At 35.5% G+C, this 22,660-nt stretch overlaps 1 protein-coding gene across 2 annotated transcripts; it reads left to right on the top strand.

Annotated features, from left to right (window-relative positions):
- Positions 1-2,584: 2,584 nt before the first annotated feature.
- On the top strand, positions 2,585-22,452 carry PSL4 (calmodulin-binding protein). Of its 2 annotated transcripts, none has more exons than XM_022298109.2 (16): positions 2,585-2,908; positions 3,032-3,148; positions 3,645-3,740; positions 4,472-4,711; positions 5,523-5,788; positions 12,136-12,228; positions 12,342-12,434; positions 20,001-20,307; positions 20,408-20,512; positions 20,604-20,705; positions 20,809-20,866; positions 20,973-21,041; positions 21,335-21,422; positions 21,662-21,723; positions 21,808-21,859; positions 21,964-22,452. In XM_022298109.2, the coding sequence occupies exons 1-16, from the start codon at positions 2,776-2,778 to the stop codon at positions 22,024-22,026; spliced, it is 1,944 nt and encodes a 647-aa protein (XP_022153801.1). In that variant the 5' UTR covers positions 2,585-2,775; the 3' UTR covers positions 22,027-22,452. The 2 variants fall into 2 exon arrangements, with proteins under 2 accessions (XP_022153801.1, XP_022153799.1); XM_022298107.2 differs by having other exon boundaries at positions 12,133-12,228.
- The last annotated feature ends 208 nt before the right edge of the window (positions 22,453-22,660 follow it).

Here is a 22,660-nt window from a genome sequence, read left to right as displayed (position 1 = left end):
TCTATTTTGTATGTGTAATGTGGTCTAGTATAAATATAAATATAAATATAAATATAAATATAAATATAAATATAGAGGTTCATAAAACCACCCAAGGAAAAGCACTCAGAGAAATGTTTCCAAAAAGAATAAATAAGAAATGAATGAAGCAGATAACTATGGGCATTTTGATCAAATTTGGCATGCCAATATATATGATATGAATCCAGTTTAAACGAATTCGAATCACGCGCTAAAAATTGCCCATACTAATATATATATAAAAAAGAATGTTACATTTTACTACAGGGGAGTGTTGAAGTATACAAAATATAAATAAAAAACTATCATGGTGAGACTTAATAATCAATAAAGTATGTAAGTAAAGGATTAGAAAAAATAAATTGAAATCTGTTTTTTTTCAGGAAAATTGTGTTGAGTAGCAAAATATTTTTTTATTTAGGAAAATATCAACCACTTTTTAAAATTGTAAATATAGCAAAATAATGAGAATTATTATCTTCAAATTCTAATTTTATCCTTGTTATTCCATATCTCCCACTCAAGATTCATCGTCTTCTTCTTATATTTGCGTAAAAGCAAAATCAAATCTAAACTCACCGATAAAAATCCCCAATCTTCAGCTCCATCTTTCTCGCTCGATTCCCTTTCACCAGCCTCGTCTCCCAAGAAAACATACATCTTCCGCGTCCTTTTCCTTTCTAGAAATTGTTCTCAGTTAAATGATTTATGTGATCCCTCTTTTACACCAACTCTAGCAACCAATTGCAACAAAAATCCGACGTCGACGAACTTTGTCATCCAGTTGAGCAGCAGCAGCCAATTGTGCTTTCACTTCCAAACGGCACCATTATTAAACCCATAATGCCTACACAAGCGCCTGCAACTTCCAGCCAAATGCAAGACGACACCAACTTCGTGTTGAAAGACTCCAATTCCATGGTTGCTGGTGAAAGCTTTGATTGGGATGAACTGCAAGAAGAGGGTTCAAGGGTGTCACATTTGACCACTTTTTTTTTTTTTTTTTTTTTTGTTAGAGAATTTAGAAGTGGGGGCTCCAATAATGTCTGGCAAAAGAAATAGAATTTCTTAGTTATGAATTTTTAGTCTCCTTTGTACATTCTTAAAAGGAATAGATTATAAACCATCCATTTATAAAAAACTTAATTTAAATTAAATAGAACTAAAAAAATCTAACCAAAACTTAAATAATTTATTTAAAGAAAAATAAATTTTAAATTAAATCTTAAAAGAAAGAAAATCAATTTAACTAATTATTATTAAGCATTTAAATTTTGGAAAAGTTAAATTCTTATCTTTTGGTTAAGAAACAAGAAAATAAAACAAGTGTTAAATTAAATTTAATTAGACAAAATATTATAAACAATATTTAGAAAAAACATAATTTAAATTAAATTTGACTAAAAAACTCTAACAAAAAAAATTAAAGTAATTGATCTAAAAGAAAAACAAATTTTAAATTAAATTTAACTAATCAAATCCTAAAACAAACCAATAAAATAAAATCAATTTAATGGATTATTATTAAACATTTAAATTTTAAACTGAATATAATTTTTTAAAAATTATTTCCACCTTATATATCTATATTCTGTATATCTTAGTTTTATTATATTACTTATATATTTAGATAAAATGGTTAAAAATGGATTAGTTTGAGGCGAATTAAACTAAATTAAACGTTTATTTACTTAACAAATTTGTCATCAATATCTATTATTTTCGTGATTTTTTTCGGAATATCCATTGACACCGACATGTCGGTAAAATCGGGACCTCAACATTTTCATCGACATCGACATTTCGAACCTTTATTGTATTAGAGGTATATCAATGGTAAATCAAATATGTATTAGTAGTAAATCAATAATCAATTGTGTAATCATATCATAAGTTATATAAGTATATATCATAGTTATATTGAACGTAAAACATTTGTATATCATTAATGATATATCAAATGTAAATTAAGTATATATCAGTAAAATGGTAAAACATGTAATCATATATATAAAAAGTTATTTATATCAATAGGTATCATAATATGTCAGTAGTATATAAGTGGTAAACTAGAGATATATATCAGCGAAAATCTAAGAGAAATTGAATCTAACATCTCATAGTATTAGGCTACTGGGTCTTCGTGTTTTTGGATTAATTAACGGAAAATTTGAGATTTACTCACCTTGGGCATATTTTTTTTGTTTGAGATGCTAAATTTATTATTTCATTTAATATTTTTAATATAATTGTAAGTATCTTTTTTTCTTTAATATAATGTATGAGTGAAGATTTAAACTTAAACCAAGGATAAATGTAGTTCAACTAAGTTCAGATTAATGAATATGGGAGTTTTAACTCTAATTTTGAAAAATATAATTGAGGTCAATTATGAACGGAGTTAACCAAAAAAACTGGTTATTATTAGTATAATATGTAGCGTGGAAGATCGAAACTCGCGAGACCTGTTATATGCGGCGGGTTATTATTATTATTTTTACTAAAATATGATATGAATTTCGGGTCCGCGTTTACTAAAAATATGATATAAACGAAGTTTGGGCATTTTGCCGCATTTCTCCTCCTCCTACTGGGAGTTGCAGTTGCAGTTGCAGGCAATCTGACGGGATCGCTCCGTTCTCTCTCGTGTTGCCCAGTGTGCGAGATATTGCCACAGACAGTTGAAAGGGGGAAGAACACCGGAAAAACTAGAGGAGACAGTTGCTCTCTTTTCTGATTGTGAGGTTCAAGACGATGAAGCGAATGGGAGGCCTAAATTCAGAATCTCTTGCAACCTTATGGATATTGTGCACGGTTCTAGCTTTAGCTCCAATTGTTGGATCAGTCTCATCTCCAAAGCACCAATTTCGTGGAATTTCTCCCCAAGGTACTTTGCCTTCCGTTATTCCCCAATCTACTCAAATCTACAATTCCTCACTCGTTTATTTTTATTTCTCGAAATATTTTTGGACACTGAGAATTCGTTCCGAATTCGATAACAAAAATGTAGATGAGATGTATTACAAGTCGTCGGACATGATCAAATGTAGAGACGGTTCCAACAAATTTTCCAAGGCTCAGCTCAACGATGACTACTGTGATTGCCCTGATGGCACTGACGAACCTGGTATCGATTCTGCTTTCTTCTCTCACTGCATTTCTTCTTTTCGATTCATATGGCCTTAATACGCCTCAATCTTACACGTCTTTAGTTTTTACTAGCGTCTGAGTTGGTTTTTGGGTCGTTACAGAAACTGCTATTATTTGCTTCCCAATTTGTTACAACTCAATAATATCTTATTTAGCAAGTAGGGAGGCAGTTGTTATTGTTATTGCTCGCATGCACGTTCACGGATTTTCATTTCCTTCTTCATCTAAAATCCACGTACAAGTGTCGGCGAAGAAGCCAAAAATATGATTCGGATTTGCAATGGGCCAATGGGGTTTCGTTTTGTTTTTTTAGCCAGCGATCAAAATCTGGCTTCCTATTGTTTGGTTAAATTGGCTTCGTCCGATGTGGTCTGGTTTCTTGTATTGTCCAAGTATGGTTTTCAATTTTAAAAAATGGCCTGAAATTGTTTCAAAGTTTTGTGTGTAATGATGACATAATTTCATGGTTGTAGGCACATCCGCGTGCCCAGGTGGAAAGTTCTATTGTCGAAATGCAGGGCATGTTCCACTTTTGTTGTTTTCTTCAAGGGTGAACGACGGGTTATGTGGTAAGTTTTTTTCTCGATGGAGAAGTACCGACTCCATCTTTCCATTTTGTTTCCTTTAATCCTTCTACACTTCTAGCGTCAATTACAATCTTCATCCTATAGGCGCAGGCACGCACACCCTGGAAGGAGAGGTTCTGCATATATGGATAAAATTTGAACTCTTAGAAGAAACCTAAATGAGTTAGAGGTTGAAGAGCGGATCTGTCTATTGGATAAACTAGCAGACATTTTCCTGGATTCTAAAGAACTAGGTGGCCCTCAGTGTGTGATTTTTCAGGCTTATTCAGCCACAAATTCCTTTCTTATGACACTACTTGAGGACACGAAATCCTGGACCGCAAATTTTCTGTAAACTCCTTGGGGTCTACAGTTTTAAGATGCTATTATCCTTTGAGTTCTTTTAATACCATATATTATAGGGTGAAGCATCGGTTCCAATTTTGAACACGGTAAATGGGCGAGTGTGTGTTGTTGGTAGTATCTATTTATTTAATTTTCGAGTCAGAAACTCATTTCATTGGCACCCATCCACCCACACAGAAGTCGTGAACATAGAAGGTCAAGGAATTAGAAGATGATATTTAAGCTTTATTTTATTATGATGTATTTCAGCCTCCTATCAGTTTATGATTTTACAAGATCTATGGTTTTCTCCTCTTTTTATATTATTGTGATTTTATTTGACCCTAATTCCCATGTATGTTTTGTTTTTATCTGTCAATTACTTGCAGATTGTTGTGATGGAAGCGACGAATATGATGGCAAAGTCAAATGCCCAAATACGTGCTGGGAAGCTGGGAAAGTCGCAAGAGATAAATTGAAGAAAAAGATTGCAACATTTGAAGAAGGCGTCAAAATTCGAAAACAGGAAGTTGAACATGCAAAAGTTGCAATAACCAAGGATGAGGCAGAGCTATTGAAATTGAAAAATGAGGAAAAAATACTAAAAGGGCTTGTTGAACAACTTAATGGTAAAATCTTGTATAGTCTTGCATACTTTCATGATCTTGTTTTCCAGTACAATTTGTTTTCATCATTGTTTTATCGTGGGAAAACTCTTTATGTTTTAAATTTACATCGCATTGCCTATTGGAAGTTTGGTTTAGTTATTGGGGTTAGATATATCATATATGTTATATCTCACATGGATGAGTAATGGGAATATGATAGGACTGCTATCAGGATAGAATTGAGGATATTATTAGGGTGCATATATTAGTAATTAGCTAGAGAAGTTGTTAGGGGATTTTGTTATAAATAGAGTGAGCGAGAAGGATTGAGGTAGGCATTGATTTAGTGTGGTTGGTTTAGGCTTGAGTAAGAATACTCAAGAGAGGGAGGGTCCAAGTACCTCAAATTACTTGGGAGTCATGGTAGTACTTTTATATTTTTTTCGTTCAATCTATTTTAGCTATTTGGTTTTTGTCAGAATATCTCAAATTCTCTAGAAAATAAATGAGGTAGCTCATTGGTATTTTAGAACGAGTCCACAGATTTTTTTTGTTTTCATTTAATAGATGGATATTAATAGCTCATTTTGGACCAAGTCTTTTCTTTGTGTTCATGTTTTCCTTATAACGTCAGTGAAAATTGTTGAGATCAGTGTAAAGGATATGGCAAAGAAATGATAAGTCTTAATTTACTAAGCTCTAAGAATTTGCCATCTTGGGAGATTCATGTAAATGGCTAATCCTAATTATACTTTTTAAATGATTCTTTCTGTTTCTTTAGTGATCCTTTATTCTTTTTATATCTTATGGTAATTTAATTGAACCTGTATAGAGCGCAAAGAACAAATAGAGAAGGTAGAAGAGGAGGAGCGGTTACGGAAAGAAAAAGAAGAGAAGAAACGTTTGGAAAGAGAAAAAGATGGGACTAAAAAAATTGAATCGGCAGAAACAACTAATGTTGGGGAAAGCAAATCTGAAGAGGAGGAGGCCAATTGGGAACGAAATGAAGCTATAGAAAATGATGACAAAGATTATAAACAAGGAGAAGGCAGCGATGATGATAAAATTGGGAACTGGGAGGACGCTGCCACAGATCAGGTTAGACACGTTTGTTTATTTCAAGCTTAGGAAATTACTAACCTTCAACAGTAATGTTTTGACGTATAACACCAAACTCCAACTATTTTGTCTCTTCAACATATTTTGTAAATTGTTGTAGCTCATTTATTTTTTGATTGGTTAACCCTTATAGTAATTGCCTTTATGTTTTCTTATTCTTTTTTCATTTTTTTTTGAAAGGAAACAGAGAAACTATTTCATTAAAGTAATCACACCCAATTAGCACATATGTGGCTAAGAGAATAGTTACAAAAAGAATTCTCCAATTTGCACCAAGAGGCTGCTGTGTACAAAATAAAATCTTGTAAACAAGATTAGTTTCTTTCCTTCCCATTGAAGGTTATTTTATTCCTCTCTAGCTATAAGTTCCAAAGGAAACTTCTGATGAAGTTCATCCAGAGAGATTTTTGCTTGCTTCTTCTATGGGTGAGCTACCAGCATAGAGTTGAGGTTGACAGCAATGCTTTTGTAATGGGGTGGTCCAGCCAAAAGCTTGAAGGAGGGCATCCCAAATACAAAGGCAAAGGGAGCAGTCCACAGAAATGTGATCTTGAGATTTGTTATTCAACTTGCAAAGAGGGGGTAAGAACAAAAGTAGGGAACTTTCTCTGCAAGTAGTCCATGGTGCTAATTTTGCCCATTATCACTTCCCAAAAGAAGGTGTTGGCTTTCCTTGGGCATTTTCCTTTCCAGATCATCTGAGTGAGGTTTTGGTGGATGGATGACTTTTGTAGACAAGAAAAAGGGGAAAATATTTAGTTGAGAACTGACCTTCTGGATCAAGGGGCCACTCCCATGAGTCTACACAAGATTTGGGACTAATTCCCTCCACTTCCATGAAGAGATTTATGTTTTCGTATTCTATATTTATCCTAAGATCAGAGATTGTCGGACATCCAAATTCATGTGGTTAGTTTTGTCTAAGTTTACATTATCATTGTAAGATTTAGGTCAACCATATCAAGAAATCTAAATAACTAATTTAAAAATCCTATTATGTCTTTCTATTTTATGTCTCATTCATATGTTTTTGTTTCTTCATTCTTCTTCCACCCCCACTTGGATGTGAAAGAAGCACTTGAGGTGAAAAAGCATGCATGAGAGGCTGAGAGCTACTAAAAGCTTATGGCTTGAAGATTCCTCATCTTCATAATTTATGGCGGTGAAATTGTTAATTTATCAAGTAACGTTCGAAGCATGCAGCTACAGCGGAGAAGAGAAATTAACAATTTCACCACCAATTAACACCTTCTTAACGTTACTTGAGGTGAAAAAGCATGCATGAGGATGACGAGGCTTACCAGTTCCTTGACTGATCGGGAATCGTTAGAGATTTTTGCGCTTCTTGATTTGCTGTCTAGTGTTTCCCTTTCCATTGGGAGAGTGGATGTGAGGGTGTGGGCTCCCAATCGCTCGAAAGGCTTTTCTTGCAGCTCCTTTTTCCATGTCCTAAACTCCCCATCGTCGTTGTCTTCTTCTCCTTCGTCTTCTTTTTCTTCTTCGTCCCCGGTGACCCCTTGGTTCGCTTCTCTTTGGAAGACTAAAATTCCAAAGAAGATCAAGTTCTTTGAGTGGCAAATCTTACTTGGTAGAGTCAACACAATGGATCGTATTCAGAAGAGGTCTTCCTTCTACTTGGGCCCGCAGTGGTGCGCTCTGTGTAGGAATGCCTCGGAAGATCTTGAGCATTTATTGTGGACCTGCCAGTTTGCGCAGGATTTATGGCTTTGCTTCTTTAGATGTTTTGAGATTGTTTGGGTCTGTCCCAGAGATTGTAGGGCGATGATGGAGGAAGTGTTTTTATTCCCCCCCTTTCGTGACATAGGGCGCTTCCTCTGGCAAGCGTGTTTTCTAGCTTCTGTATGGGGTATTTGGCTAGAGAGGAACAATGGGGTTTTTAGGGGGTGGAGGATTCTGTGGGGTTCGTTTGGGACCTCATTAGATTTAACACTTATTTATGGGGTTCGGTCTCTAAGGTCTTTTGTAATTATCAGTTAGGTTTCATTCTTTTGGATTGGAGCCCGTTTCTTTAGGGTTTCCCTTTTACGGGGCTGTTTTTGTTCGCCCTCCGTTTTTTGTATCGTTTTTTCATTTCTCTCAATGAAAGTATTGTTTTTTATCAAACAAAAAAAAAAAAACAATTTCACCGCCGTAAAGCTCCTTAAAGTGGGCAGAGAAGAAGTGCTCTTCATACACCAATTTGGTAATGACATTTTGTTGCTTTGCTCTGGGGATTTGTCCAAAGTTCAAAATTTGTTGAAATTTTGTATTTCAGAATATTGGAGGACTTCTTTGTAACCCGACTTCTTGTCCTCTTTTGTAACTTTACTCTCTTTTATGAAGTTTGCTGTTTATTATGAAAAAATAAAATTGAAAATTTTAATTTTCTCCAAAAATTTTCTGGTCCTTAGGCTGTTCTTTTTCCGAGTAATACTCATCTCATCTGTTTCTTATCCCAAAAAAAGGGAAAAAAAATTCTGGTCCAAAAGTTAATCCCTTGAGGAGTTTAGTGGCTGGTATAGAATTCACAGAGGAGGGGCTAGAAGTCGTAGTAAATTGTTTGTGTTAAGAAATATTTCTAGCTAACAGTTTTTTTGACAAGATAAGTACTTCTCATTGAAGTAATATAAAGAAAATACAAAGTTAAAGAGATACAAACTTCCAGAGGGAGTGAAAGAAAGCAACTAATTGTAATAAGCACTTGCTAGAATGTTTTTCTAGCAAATGGTTATTACAACAGTCATTATGTCAGAGAGTTTTGGTTTGAAAGGAACTGAAGAATCTTCTTCTCTTCCAAAGATGGGAACCATTTTTGTAACCCATTGGTCTTGTGGGGATATCTCATCTCCCATTTATTTTATTTTATTTTGTTTTTGTTTGTGTTAGTTGTCTTGTCAACATAATTCTCTGTTTCCTATAAAAAAGGGTCTTGAAGTAACATTAGAACCGTAGTCTTTCCTATACATATCCTTTGTTTCTTATAAAAAAAAAACTGTAGTCTTTCACTAAAAGTTTTCATATTATAGATTCAAAGTGTTCAAGATTTAGTGAAGTCCAAATTTCAGTTTTGTCATATTATTCATAGTATGGAAATCAATAGTTGCTGAATTGAGAACAAGCATTTTTGCATGCAGTTTGAAGAGCATTGCTAATTTGTTGAAGATATGAGTTGCAATGATTTGCTGCCTTTGATATTTGCCCACTTAGTATGGTTCGAGAATCATCTGGTGGATTCAATTACCGTTGCAAGATTCCCCTTTTGACCAATTGGAGAAGTTTCTGTAACTCCTTTGGTTTGCGGTTGCTTTACCATCCCTTTTGTAATTTCACTCATCAATGAAATTGCTTCTTACTCAAAAAAAAAAAATATTACCGTTGCAAGATTCTGTCCTCAAGCAAGAAAGAGATGAGTTTGGCACGTGTGGAGTTCAAAAATTCAAATTCAACTTAGGGATTCAGATTGAATCTGTTGTTTGGCCACCAACTGGAGGAAAAGGACGGTTGGTAATCTCTTTCAGGTCAAAAAAGACGATTTTTAAAGACTCAGCCATCTTATACTGAGATTCTAAAAGGAAAAAGGAAAATGGTTTACAATGTGTTCTACCGTTGTAGCCAATGGGGAATGGTAGTGAACTTCAATAGTGGATCCAGGAAAAATTCAGTATCTACAAAGAAAAACTCAAGTCAATTTTGGGTCAAAAGAGAATAGGAAGTTTTGGAGATGGATGTGAGGTATCTCCTCACAGAAGTTCTATTTCAAAACCAAAAAAAAAAAAAAAAAAACAGCCAAGAGGCATTACAGAAATGACCCACCTATTGGAGAGGGTGGAGAAACTCTCCTACCCTATCTTTTCTAGCACTAAGGCACTGAATACAAAAAAGATACCCTTCCCTAACTAACTCAGCCAACATATATCCTCTCCTATGTGCCCCCTCTAGGTCCCACTTTGGAAAACTTCGTTCAAGAAAGTTTTTTCGGCCTCCGTTCTTTTAGCTTTCTGATATTTATTTGGCTTTAGTTTTTTCTATTACCTATTTTCGGTTCCTTTGTTCATTGTTTTTCTTCTCTTTTTGCTTCCTTTGAGAGCTTGTATCCTTGAACATTTTTCTTTCTTTTCATATTATCAATGAAAAGTTTGTTTTTTTTTTTTAAAAAAAAAAATAGCAGGAAGGAAGTGATTTTAGGGTATAGAGGTTGGGTAAGAATTTGCGACTTACCTCTTAATTTCTGGATTACGCAGTGTTTTGATGCTATTAGAACCCATATTGGCGGTATAAAGAAAATATCCTTAAAAACCCTACATTTTTTGGACTGCTTAGAAGCCTTGATTCAAGTAGAGACAATGAATGTGGTTTCTTACCTGCTTCAATTGAAATAACATCTCTAAAGTTTGGAAATTTTGTGGTTCGTGTGGTTGTTGTAAATGATTCCGGAAGTGTTTCAAATATGAGATTCAAGAGGAATTTGAATAAAAACCTCTCGAATACTTTGGACATTCAAAGGTATCAGAAGATTTGGGAAGATGAAGAGTCCTTGAAGGGCAACTCTTCTATATTTATGAAAGAAGTTGGCAGGAAGAGGGCACCATTAACACGGAAAGAGTAGGGTTTAAACCTGTCATTAATGAGAATCTGGAAGGTACATTGGGAACTCCTACAAAAAATGACTTTCAGATGGTCCCTATCCCTCTGCTCTCAACGATTCTTGCATTAATGGGCCAGCTGAATTTCAAGTCAATACTTAAATTAAAAGGTCAAAGGGAAGTCGAAAAGGAGCTGCTTTATTCTTAAGCATGAAGAAACCAAGAGTTCTTATTGAGCCTCTTCCTTTTTTCTATTCTGGGCGGAAAAGTAAGATATTCTCATCACAAGAGTTGGAAGACAGAGTTGGAAGGAAATCTCCAACTCTTAACCAAGAAAATAAATTCAAATGAGGAACTCTTAACCAAGAAAATAAATTGAAATGAGGAAATCTCTTCAAATCTAATTGTTGTATTCAGTGAGGCAGACGAAGAGTTGGAAGGAAATCGAAGGAAGTCTCCAAGAATGAAGAAAAAGTTCCAAAAGGCCAATTATTATGGACCAATGCCGTTAAAGCCTTAATATATGAGTTTTGGAGATAATGGAAGGGTTTGGTTTGAATGCTTTGATCTTGCTAAGTTTAAAGCATCTCAATGGTGCTCGATTTCACCCCTTTTTAAGGATTATTCTTCCATCACCATCTATACTTCTTGGGAAGCTTTTTTATGCCATTAAATGTACTTTATTTATTTTTATTTTTCACTCTTATGGTAGTTTGTATCTTTGAACAATTTTTCCTTTTCATACATCAATGAAAACTTCGTACCTTGTTAAGAAAAGGAAAAAAAAAAAGAAAAGAAAGAGAACTTAAATCACTCGTTTGTTCATTGCTCATTTGCTTGGAAATGCCAGTCTCCCTCTTATGATGGAAAGCTTTGGCACTTTTGTTAGTCCGGAATCCTTTTTGGGCAGACCTTCTTCAACTCCTTGATGGTAATCCTTTGAGGAAGGGGACTAAAACTCTTTGGTTTTATATGGTGAATGGCATCATTTGGGAAACTGTGGCTAAAAAGGAACAGAAGAGTTTATGTAGGTGAAGATAGAGAGTTCCCTTATTTTTGGGAGGTTTTGGGATAAAGTATTTTTTACCTCTCTAATCTTCTCTTCTGTGTGGCTATGGCTCCTCCATGCATTTTTTTTTTGTCGATATGAAAATGTTAGGTTTCCAGTGCATAAGTTTTAAATTGAGCTAATTTTAAAATTGATTTTGAAGAGAGAAGAGGGATAATAAAATTAGTTTGGTTGAAAGGCATAGTTCCAGCCAGAATGAGCTAACTCTTGAGCGGGAGCTAGTATCATGGATTAGGGATTTTCTGGATGATCTTATCACTATGCCTTCAAGCCATAAGTTTTTATGCAGATTCATTCCAACGATGGATTACCATGGATTCAAAAAAATACAAATGAACATGGTATCTTTGTTGAGCAAACAGAGGTGACTGATGGTAGAAGGAAGAAAGCTATCTGATTATACTCCTTGGCTATTCTTTGGTCCATATGGAAGGAAAGAAGAGTCAATTCATTGGAGAGTGGAAGATATGACCCTGTCCTTGTGGAGATTTTGTTTAAGAAATAGATAAAAAATCCTTAAAGGCTCTATATCTGAAATATATCTTGCAATTTATTGAATAAATGCATAGACTATAGCGGGTTTCCAATATTTAGACCTAGTTATATAGAAAGATTATGGGATTTTGTTGGTAAAATGTGAACTTCAGTTGTCATATTGGTGCCCTTTTTAGCAGGCTAGCGTGGAAGTCGAAGTTGACTTAGGACTTGAAACTCAACTTCCTAATAAACCTGGAATCGAAGCATCATCGCTGAAAAAGGAAGAAGAGGTGAAATCATGATGTTTTAAATGTTTAATCTCTTGTGCTTGTGTCCATTAGCTATTGGTGGTGCTCTATAACTAAATCATAAAAATTTATGTTCTTTTGATATTTTGTTGTAGGCTACAGCAGAAGAGAATGGCAAACCCCTGGCTAAATCTGAAACTGGAGAAAGTGCTGGCACTGAAAAATCATCTGAAGAAGTCTTGAAGAGGGTATTTAAATTCAGATGACAGCATTTTCTTTCAGCAAACTTGATTGAAGTTTGATATATTTAATAAAATGTGGCTTGCTGTGCTGTTTTATTCTATTTCATCACATTACTATGAAAATATAGGTTGGTAAAAAATGCTCTCTTCTCTCTCCTCTCTCTCTCTTCTTCCTCGTGTAGCAATTCGTTCTAGGGTCTGCTTGAAATTTGTTTGTAGAGATTCGCAGTTCGTCATTAGTAAAGTCCAAGTTTTATTCTCCTTTTGATACTCATATCATGGAAATTAACGGCTACTGTGTGGAAAATACACATTTTTGTTTATGGTCAGAAGATGAGGAGATTTTTGTGGAAGATATGCGATGCAGTGCTGTTCTACTCTTGAATTTTCAGTCGTTGGTTTGGTTTGAAGCTCAGATGATTGATATGGTGCAGTTGTCGAAACAAATGGCCTTTTCTAATCAGATTAGAAATGAATCTGGTACATTCAAAATTCAGAAATATTTTTATGATTTGAAGCCATACGTTGAATTTAACCGTTTGGCCTCCTGCTGGAGGAAGGAAATGGATCTCAATCGCTGCGAGTCCTTGAAAAAGCGGATGGTTAAATTTTTGGGACATGCAAAATGTTGGTTTTTCATGGACGATTGGAGCTTCAAGGATGCAGGAAGCTTCAATGGAGAGGAAAGATGTATTTTCTCATCCTTCCCATGTAGAGGTTTTGGCAGACAAAAAGAGGAGAACTTTTAAAGTTGGGAAGAAACTAAAAAATCATTCTTGGTCAAAAAAGAATCCGAGGTAGTGGATTTGGACTGGGATAATTTAATGGTTATTACAGTGTTGTGCGCACGAAGATTGGAAGTTAATTTCGATTGCTGTAAAAGAAGAGTTCTCGCAAGACTATTTGATCAATCCATTTTTGGAGGATAAGGTTATGTTGAAGCTGTAAGACAATAGGTTACTATGCAGCAAGATAACAAACAAGAAGAGGCGAAGGTGATGGGATTTTGTTGAACATAGCAGAAAGGAGTTTGTAACATTATGTGGTGGCTGTTATTGGATTAATGCGGTTAAAAGCTTCCTCTCATAATTATGTTTTGAATGGAACACAAGGCTCTTTAAGGGCAAGTGAAGATTTTTGTTCGATTGTCTCAATTCAACCAAATTTAAGGTCTCTAAGTTGTGTTCTTTGGCGGATTCCTTTTCACATTATTCCCCTTCAATTATTTTTAATAATTGAGGTGTTTTCATTAGTCTAAAGTAGTTCTTGTATTTTTTAGATTTCTTCGTTATGCCTTTTCTGTATATTATGTCTTTCTTAACTTTTCTTCTCTCTTATTTTATATTTTCACTCTTGTGAGAGTTTGTATCCTTGAACAATTTTGTTCCTTTTCATTTCATCAATGAAAAGTTTGTATCTTATTAAAAAAAAAAAAGTATGTGGTGGCTGGATTAAGATCTTGGACTTACCATTTAAGCATTGGAAACTACAGTCCTAAGCCCTGAGAGAGTATCTAGGAGGTCTGGAGGAGGTCTCTATGACTTTGAATGTAAATCGACTGTTCAGCAGTCCTTATGTATTAAAGATAATTTTTGCAATTTCTTACCTGCTCCGATTGATATTTCGGATCCACGTCTAAGGACTTTCAAAGTTCGAATCTCTACTGCTGATAAGTAATAAGGCGTCTTTAGGAGAATGTGCTTAACCAATCTTGACATATAAAACTTCTCAAACCCTCTTGACTTGTAGAGAATTCCAAAGATCATGGAAGATGAAAGGTCTCCTCAATTGCCAAGTCTATTATATAAGGAAGTTCCTTTGGTGGCAAGACATTTTGAAAGAATTTCGTATGCTGGTTTGACTGAAGAAGCTGTACAGATTAAAGCCTATCCGGTAGTTAATGAAGAGAATATAGACAGTTCCCTCGATAGAAATCTCATTACAGCTGCCGAAATTAATGAAAAAGATGGTCAGATTGGATTTGTTAAAGAAAGAAAAGATGTTCAGGCTTTGAACAAAAGGAAAAAGAAAGACTGGGAATTTGGAGGGTCCCTTTGATTTTTTTTTTGAACAAGATACTAACTTCTGGTTGAAGAAATGAAAAGGAACAAAATATTGAAAGGTACAAACTCTCGAAAGAGTGAAGAAAGAAATAACAAAAATTAAAAAGGTACAATAAAACTCCCCAATTAGAACAAATCAAGCTAGGGTGTAACTTTTAAAAATAGAAGATAGGGAACACCATTGAGAAACTTTAAACTTAGTTAAATTGAAACGCATCTCCGGAGATTGCTTCTTGTCTTCAAAAATTCTGAGATTCCTCTTTGATGTAATCCTTTATTCATATTATGTTTACTTTAGTTAGTTATTAGGTTCTGTTGGGTTAGTTAAAAGCCTAAACAGCTATTGTCAATTCTGTCTGAGGGCCTTGCCTATAAAAGGAGGCCTCTCCCCCCTGTTTTGTCAGTTCCTCAGATAATAATAATTCTATTTCTTCCTTTGGTTCACGTCAATTGGTATCAGATCTCCTTCAATCTTGGACTCAAAATGGCGGCAAGAAAAGTATCTCCAACTTCAGAGACTCTTCTCTCATTGGAGAAGAGATGGAATCAACCGCCGTCATCTTCCCACGATCCACAACCAGTCATTTAATGATCGTTGAGGGGGCTGTAGAAAACCTCCAACGGAATGTGGTCGAGATTTGTCAACTGTTGAGTACGACTGTAGAACAATTAGAATCGTTAAATTGCAACGGAATCCACCAAGATTGGACCAAGATAGAGAGCTACGGGAGCCGGGAATTAGAATTGGCCAAGATCATCCACCGGTTGCTCCAAGAATGCTCCAAGATCATGAACCAGCTGCTTCAAGAATACTCCAAGAACCTAGCTTTATTCTCTTAATCACCAGAGAAACGTTCATTTTCATAGAAGACAAGAAATCTGGTGTAAACCAAATGAGAGAAATTTTATTGATTGGAAAAAACTACTCAACAAATGAAGACAGCAACTGCTTTTATAGAAGAGGGCTATTGACATTTAGCCAGAACTAACTAATAAACAGCCCACCAACTAACTAATAACAGCTAATCAACTAACTTCAGCCTTTAACTAATAACTAATAAAACTAATGGACTGGTGATTACATCAGTTTCCTTCCCTCTTAAAAAACTCGTCCTCGAGTTTAAATGCAATGGAGGTAGAAGGCTGTGAACAATCTTTAAAATGGAAATTTGCTTTTTCTTGTGGTTCAAAAATACTCCAACCGAAAATGCGCTTTTTAACTCATCCAAACAAAAATACTCCTTCTCATATCTACATTCTTGAAGTCTTATGTGAAGGAAAGACTTTGTGATATGTTCTTGCTTCAAGCTTCTTTCATCTCCTTCAATCTCTTTCAATCTCTGCACTCCTATGAGAATCTTCTTCAATATCATTAAAATAATCTACAAACCCACAGAAAAATTCTTCTTCTCTGCTGGAAAAATCAGAATCTTGAACCAAGAACCCTTCGTTTTTGCTTTCTTGAGATCTATCGTGGTGGAAAAAATTCGTAGTTTGTTCCTCATCTTTCTCCCTCTCATTTTCTTGTTCTATCTGGAAGCCTTCTTGAGAAATTAAAGAATTGTGTCCGTTAACATTTTGCATTTCAACTTCAAAGAACAATGTAGCCAAAGAAAAAGTAGAATCATCGTTCCTATCAATTATTTATCAACCTCATATTCCTCATCAAAATAGTTTTCGAACTTCAGAAAAAACTCATCTTCTTGTTCAATTGCCTCAATCTCAATCTGAAAAGAGTTTTGGATTCCATAATTTCTGAAATCAACATCGAAGGCATCAACTTGAGGCAAATTTGAGTTACCCCTTGCATCCTCTGAAATTTCTATTGGTCTTATGCAGAAGTGTCTTCACTCTTGGTGGCAAAATCTTCCCATCTTGGTTAAGGTATCACTTGGGTTTTTTCCTCTAGTTGTTGGGAGTTTTGTACAAGAAGAACGAAAAATTTCACAGCTATTGTTTGGAGTTTGTTGGCAAAATACCTCAGTCTTGTATGAAACTAATTTGTTAAAATTTGTACGAACTCCAAGATTGTTGCTTGAACTTTTTGGTTGCTGAAATTTTGTGTGGTGTTGGTTCTTGATTAAAGACCGACCTTCATAATTGACTCCTTCTTCGCTTGAATCAAAATCCAACTCGATTATTTTCTGAAATATGGGATTTTGATTGGTTTCTTGTGGAATGAATCTTGGTTCTTGCAATCTTCTTGGTTGAACATACGGGTTGATTTTGTTGCAAGCTTAAAACTTTTAGTTTTTTCTGTGATCGTGACTAGCATTTTTCATCTCACCTACATTCCTATGGATATTGTCCGTTGCTTCTTCAACCGACAACAAGCATCGGGTTGTAGTTCGTGGTGAGAGGACAGTGATATGCTCTGCCTCTTTTTTGATGAGGGACGAATCGCCCATGATTTCTGGTTTCTTTCCCACCATTGAGTGCCCTGAATTTTGGATGCTCTGATACCAATTTGGTGTAAACCAAATGAGAGAAATTTTATTGATCGAAAAAAACTACTCCACAAATGAAGACAACAAGAACTACTCCACAAATTTTATAGAAGAGGGCTACTGACATTTAACAAGAACTAACTAATAACCAGCCAACCAATTGACATTTAACGAGAACTAACTAATAAACAGCCAACCAACTAACTAATAACAGCTAACCAACTAACTTCAGCCTTTAACTAATAACTAATAAAACTAATGGGCTTGTAACTACATCAAAATCCCAGTAGATTCTTCCAGCGATGAGGAGGAGATATACCACTGGGACAGTGAACGAAGAGAGAATAGTGCAACTCAGTCACCCTTTCTTAATAAGAATCTAATATTTTCAAAGGCAACATGTTCCAATTAAAACAATCAATATTATAAATACTAGCTACCACCCGTTGCCAAAGAAAGGACACTTCTGAGCTGAAACGCCAACCCCATTTAGCTAAAAGAGCACGATTTCGTTTTAACATAAAGCCTATTCCCAAACCTCCATCCTCCAAAGCCAAGTGTTTCAACCATTTGAATAATCATCCCAAAGAAAGTTCCTCGTACTTTTCTCAATTTGTTTACTCACTTTCACCAGCATCTTAAAAAGAGACGTGTGATAAACCGGAATATAGAAAAAAACCGATTGGCATAAAGAGACGTGATAAATCAGAATATTGGAAAGTACCGATTCATATTTCTTTTGAAAGGCTTCAATTGTGTTAACTCTTCCTCAGCAGTTAGTCCTTTTGAATTGGCCAGCTTTATTGATGAAATATTTTAGCATCTGTTCTTGGACTTCAGATCCCATCTATTTCATGGGTTTTTGGTTTCTTTGTTTAGCATCTACCCCGTCCTGAAAGATGAAGTCTTTTCCATCTATGGAGCTTCTTGGAAATATTTTGTTGGACTGGGTTCCAAAAATCCAATGATTTCGGGTTCCCTCCCAATGGAAGGCCAAGATACAGCAAAGGAAAGAATTTTACCTTACAATTGAGCTTTTGGGCTATCATAGAAACTTTCTGGTTTTCTGTATCAACCCCACAAATTGTAGATTTGTCCCAATTCACCTTCAGCCTGGAAAGCCATTCGAAGCCCTTGTTAGTATCAAATAAGATTTCCAACATTTGATCATCATTTTTGCAAAAGAGTAGAGTATTGTCCTCGAATTGTAAATGTGAAATATGGACCAGATCATTTCCCACTACAAAGCCTTCATATACTCCCTTTGAGTTGATATTTTCTAAAAGACGGCTGAAAACATCACTAGCAATAATAAAGAGGAAGGGAGAAAGGGGATCTCCTTGTCTTAGACCCCTTGAGGCTTGAATTCTTCCTCTTGGTCTTCTGTTGATGATGACAGAAAATTTTGTTCCTCTAATACAGCCATTGATCTACTAAATCCACTTTTTGCTGAAACCTTTTTGGTGTAGCACATCAAGTAAAAACTCCCAGTCCACCTTGTCAAAAGCCTTCTCGATGTCAAGCTTCTAGCTTTATAGGACTCAACAGCCTCGTTGGCAATTAGAATTGGATCAAGAATTTGTCTTCCTTCAATAAAAGCACTTTGGTTCAATGCTATCGTTGAAGGAAGTACTTTTTTGAGCCTTTCTGCTAGAACCTTAGCTATAGTTTTAATACTGAAGTTGTAAGACTAACAGGCCGAAAATCTTTCACTTGCTCAACCAATTCCTTCTTTGGGATGAGACAAATGAAATTCTCCTTTAAACAAGCATTTATATGATCCTTCTTGTAGAATTCCTCGAACAAGCGCATGAAATCCCCCTTCCACAACTGCCCCGGAACCTTATTCTTGCCCAACCCTTTCAGAGCTTGCCAAATTTCAACTTCATCAAATCTTCTTTCCAGTCACAGATGATTCTGTTTTGAGATAGGCCTCCAATTTACACCACTAAGCAAAAACCTAAGGCTTCATCATATAAGTATAATGCTTCGAAAAATCCGATTACTTCTTTCTCAATTTCTCGATTATTCAAAAGAGAATTGCCCTGACCATCTTTCAAATCTGTAATTATAGCTTTTCTCCTTCTGGCAGCCAATAACCAGTGATAAAACCTGCTGTTCTCGTCACCTCCCTTCAGCCACTGAACTTTGCACTTTTGGAACATGTTCTGTTCTTCAGTAATATACAAGTTAGTCAAGCTAAGTTGCAAGGAAGCCCTCTTTTATACCTCTTCTGATGCCAAACTGTTAGAATCTGCTCTTCTTTAGCTTTTCGCTTCTTCAGCAAATGCCACTGCTTAAGGGAACTTTTAAGATTCCTTAGTTCAGAGAAAATAGAGAAATCTATCCAGCCACAAGAAGTATCTTTCAAGAGCTTTGTTTCAATAAGACTAAGACGCTCCTTTTCTTTTAACCATGAGTTGAAGAATCTGAATGGATTAGGACACCAAATAAGACCCCCTGCTTCAATGAGTATTGGAAAATGATTGGATGTTACCCTTTCTCCTCTAACAACTCTAGGATTGCTGAACTGAATATCCCACTCTTTTGAGATAAAAAATCTGTCTAAAAGAGAATGAGTGCTGTAACTTCCAATTCGAGACCATGTAAACCTCCCATTTGATAAAGGCACCTCCATGAGATCAAGTTCCTCAATAATACTGTTAAATCTTCACATCCCTTTTCTGATTCTTCCTCCCGATGATCCATCAGATATCTGCCTAGTGGCATTGAAGTCACCTCCGATACACCAAAAACTCTTGCTAAAGGCTGCAATATTCCGAAGTTCACCCCAAAAAGATTTCCTCTCTCTATAATCTGTAGGGCCATACATGTTTGATAAGCAAATATCAGATATATTGGAGAGAAATTGAAATATTCAAAGAGAAACTCCCTTTAATGACTTCTGCCACTGAGAGTCTGCCTTTAATGCTTTGACTGCCATCTTATTGTAAAATGGCTCCTCCAACTTAAATCTACAAGTCCATTTCTTCTACCGTTTGTTCTAATCTATGATATTTGGTTCCTCGTTGAATTGTATTCAATTTGCATGAAATTTGTAGCAAAATGATGCTAGCTCAGAGGAATTGTCGAGGGAAGAGTTGGGTCGCCTTGTCGCTTCTCGTTGGACAGGAGAAAATACTGACGAACAGTCGGGGAATATGGATAGCACGAATGACAGTGATGAAGAAAGCCATGATATCTTAAAACATACACATGACAATGACGGTTATGCTTCAGAGACTGATGATGATACCCACAGATACGGCGATGACCTAGAGGATGATTTAGAAGATATCAGAGATGAAAATCATGATGATTCTGCTTCATCCGAGAGATATTATTCAGATACAGAATTGGACTCACCAGGTTGAAAAATAGGTTTATCTTATTGTCCAACTTATTTTCATTTATTGCTATAAAGCCTTTAGTTTTGAAATATTTCTTGCATTTTTTATCATATATCTAGATGTGGAAACCCAAAGTAGCCCCTCCTGGCTTGAGAAGATACAAAAAACTGTTCGAAATGTCCTGAAAGCTGTTAATATATTCCAGTCTCCAGTGAACCAATCAGGTACAAGCTTACAAGTTCATGGTGTTTGATGCTTGGACTGCAACTTTAAGAGTATAAATGAAAATTGTTATGTTGCATTTGCATTCATCAGATGCTGCTAATGTGCGCAAGGAATTTGATGAGTCCAGTGCCAAGTTATCAAAAATACAGTCAAGAATCTCAAGTTTATCACAGAAGCTGAAGAATGATTTTGGTTAGTATGACTATGAGATATACTGTTTACACATTTATAATGCAACATCAACTTAGAATATCAAAATATTAATTTATTATTCCATGTTTCTATCTAATTGCAGGTTCAGAGAAGGAGTTCTATTCATTCTATGACCAATGTTTTGAAAGCAAGCAGAACAAGTAGCTAATTTTACGTTTTAGTTTTCCTCATCTTTTAAGGATTTTCTTGTGCTGGTTGAACTTTTATTTTCTTGTGGTTAATCTCAAGTCTCGGTTCTTTGTCCAGATACGTTTACAAAATCTGCCCTTACAAACAAGCTTCACAGGTCGAGGGGCACTCAACAACTCGTTTGGGGTAAGGCATTGGCAATCTGTATCCTATATATTTACTGTAAAAGGAGTCTTTTATGTGTAAATTTGAGATACCACCAGACTGCTAGGATATTGATTGGAGCTCTTGCTACCTTCAGAGTCTCTTATCTCACACACATATTTAGTCTCTCAAGTATACTAGTAAACGTAGTATTGATCTACTCTTTTATTTTACTTTTGTTATCCCTCTCACAGATAAAATCTCAAGTTACTAGCCTACGTAATATTCACTCTGCTCTTCTTTTCTTAACATGATTAATTTTTTGTTCCAACCAGGCGCTGGGATAAATTTGAGGACTCATATAGGGTCATGATCTTTTCAAGTGGGGATACTTGCTGGAATGGACCTGATAGAAGCTTGAAGGTGTCTTGCGAATAACTTTACTTGTAAAAAAATTAAAACTTGCCAAAGGACAAAATGATTTAAATTTTCTTGCATATTTGACTATTTCATGATAATAAATTACTTCCTGATCATATGTTTGACCTAATTTTAGACGTACGATAATTTCTTGAAAATTATGGTCATCTATGCATTTCTCGTATTTTGGAGGCAAGGTTGATCAACTTCCTTCTTCTGACAGTTCCATGTTTATTCCTCAGGTCAAGCTAAGATGTGGGCTTAAAAATGACATAACTGACGTAGATGAACCTAGCCGTTGCGAGTAAGATTCTCTCTTCCCACCCCCCATGCCCCGCGTCTCTCTCTCTCTCTGTCTCACTAACAACATATTGGGCGTTTGTGACAGATACATGGCATTGTTATCAACCCCAGCTGCTTGTGTAGAGGAAAAACTTCAGGTACCATTTATTGTGTTGCATATCTGCTGGTCTGCTGTTGATCACGATGTTGTTAGATAATATTAGACTTTGCACACTGACGGGACCCACGCAATGTTTGATAGGAACTGAAAAACAAGTTGGACATGCTGAATAAAGAAGAGGCAGAGAAGCATGATGAACTCTGATCCATACAGATTATAATTTCTTCAGAATACAATGGGCGGGAAAAGTACCTGGTTGAGTTAGATGATCGTGCTCAGAGGGTGTAGTTTTGTTGTGGGTTGTGGGAATGAAAACCCCACCCCATCTGCGGATGTAGGAGTTGGAGTCAGATTCGTTGTTTATGCAATTGATGTCGATAACTCTTATCAGGCCATTATTTTTATGGACTAATTTATACTAATAGGCGGAATCGGAATGTTCAAATTATGATGAGAAATTGTACCTTAAAAGAAAAAAAAATTATGATGAGAAATGACCTTTACTAGGGGTATATCTGGGTCAGGTTTTGATAACCAAACCGCCAATCTGACTCGAAGATAATCATATTAGAAGTGTGTATCAGACATATATCAATGGATATCATCACACAAATATCATAGTTATATCAATACTGATACATCATCATACAAATATCAGTTATATCAATATGGTAGAATAAGGTAGATTAGCATATACATAATGTAGGTATATTAGATGTATATTAGAATCAGATAATCATATACGAGTATGTATGGTGGTTCAAATATAATGATATTTCAGAGTTACAGAGGTATATTAGGTTATATTAGGTTTTAGGGTATATTTAACCTTTTATTA

This window comes from Momordica charantia (genome assembly GCF_013281855.1).
Source record: "Momordica charantia cultivar OHB3-1 chromosome 2 unlocalized genomic scaffold, Mcharantia_2.0 BLBB01000002.1, whole genome shotgun sequence".
Lineage (NCBI taxonomy): Eukaryota > Viridiplantae > Streptophyta > Magnoliopsida > Cucurbitales > Cucurbitaceae > Momordica > Momordica charantia.
This window is presented reverse-complemented; position numbering and strand designations above follow the sequence as displayed.

What these genes read in the sequence shown, in the direction of transcription:
- PSL4 (XM_022298107.2), top strand. Translation starts at nt 2,776, where the DNA reads ATGAAGCGAATGGGAGGCCTAAATTCAGAATCTCTTGCAACCTTATGG. An exon ending in TCGTGGAATTTCTCCCCAAG is followed by an intron (nt 2,909 to 3,031) that starts GTACTTTGCCTT and finishes ACAAAAATGTAG; the next exon opens with ATGAGATGTATTACAAGTCG. An exon ending in CTGAAGAAGTCTTGAAGAGG is followed by an intron (nt 12,435 to 20,000) that starts GTATTTAAATTC and finishes TGAAATTTGTAG; the next exon opens with CAAAATGATGCTAGCTCAGA.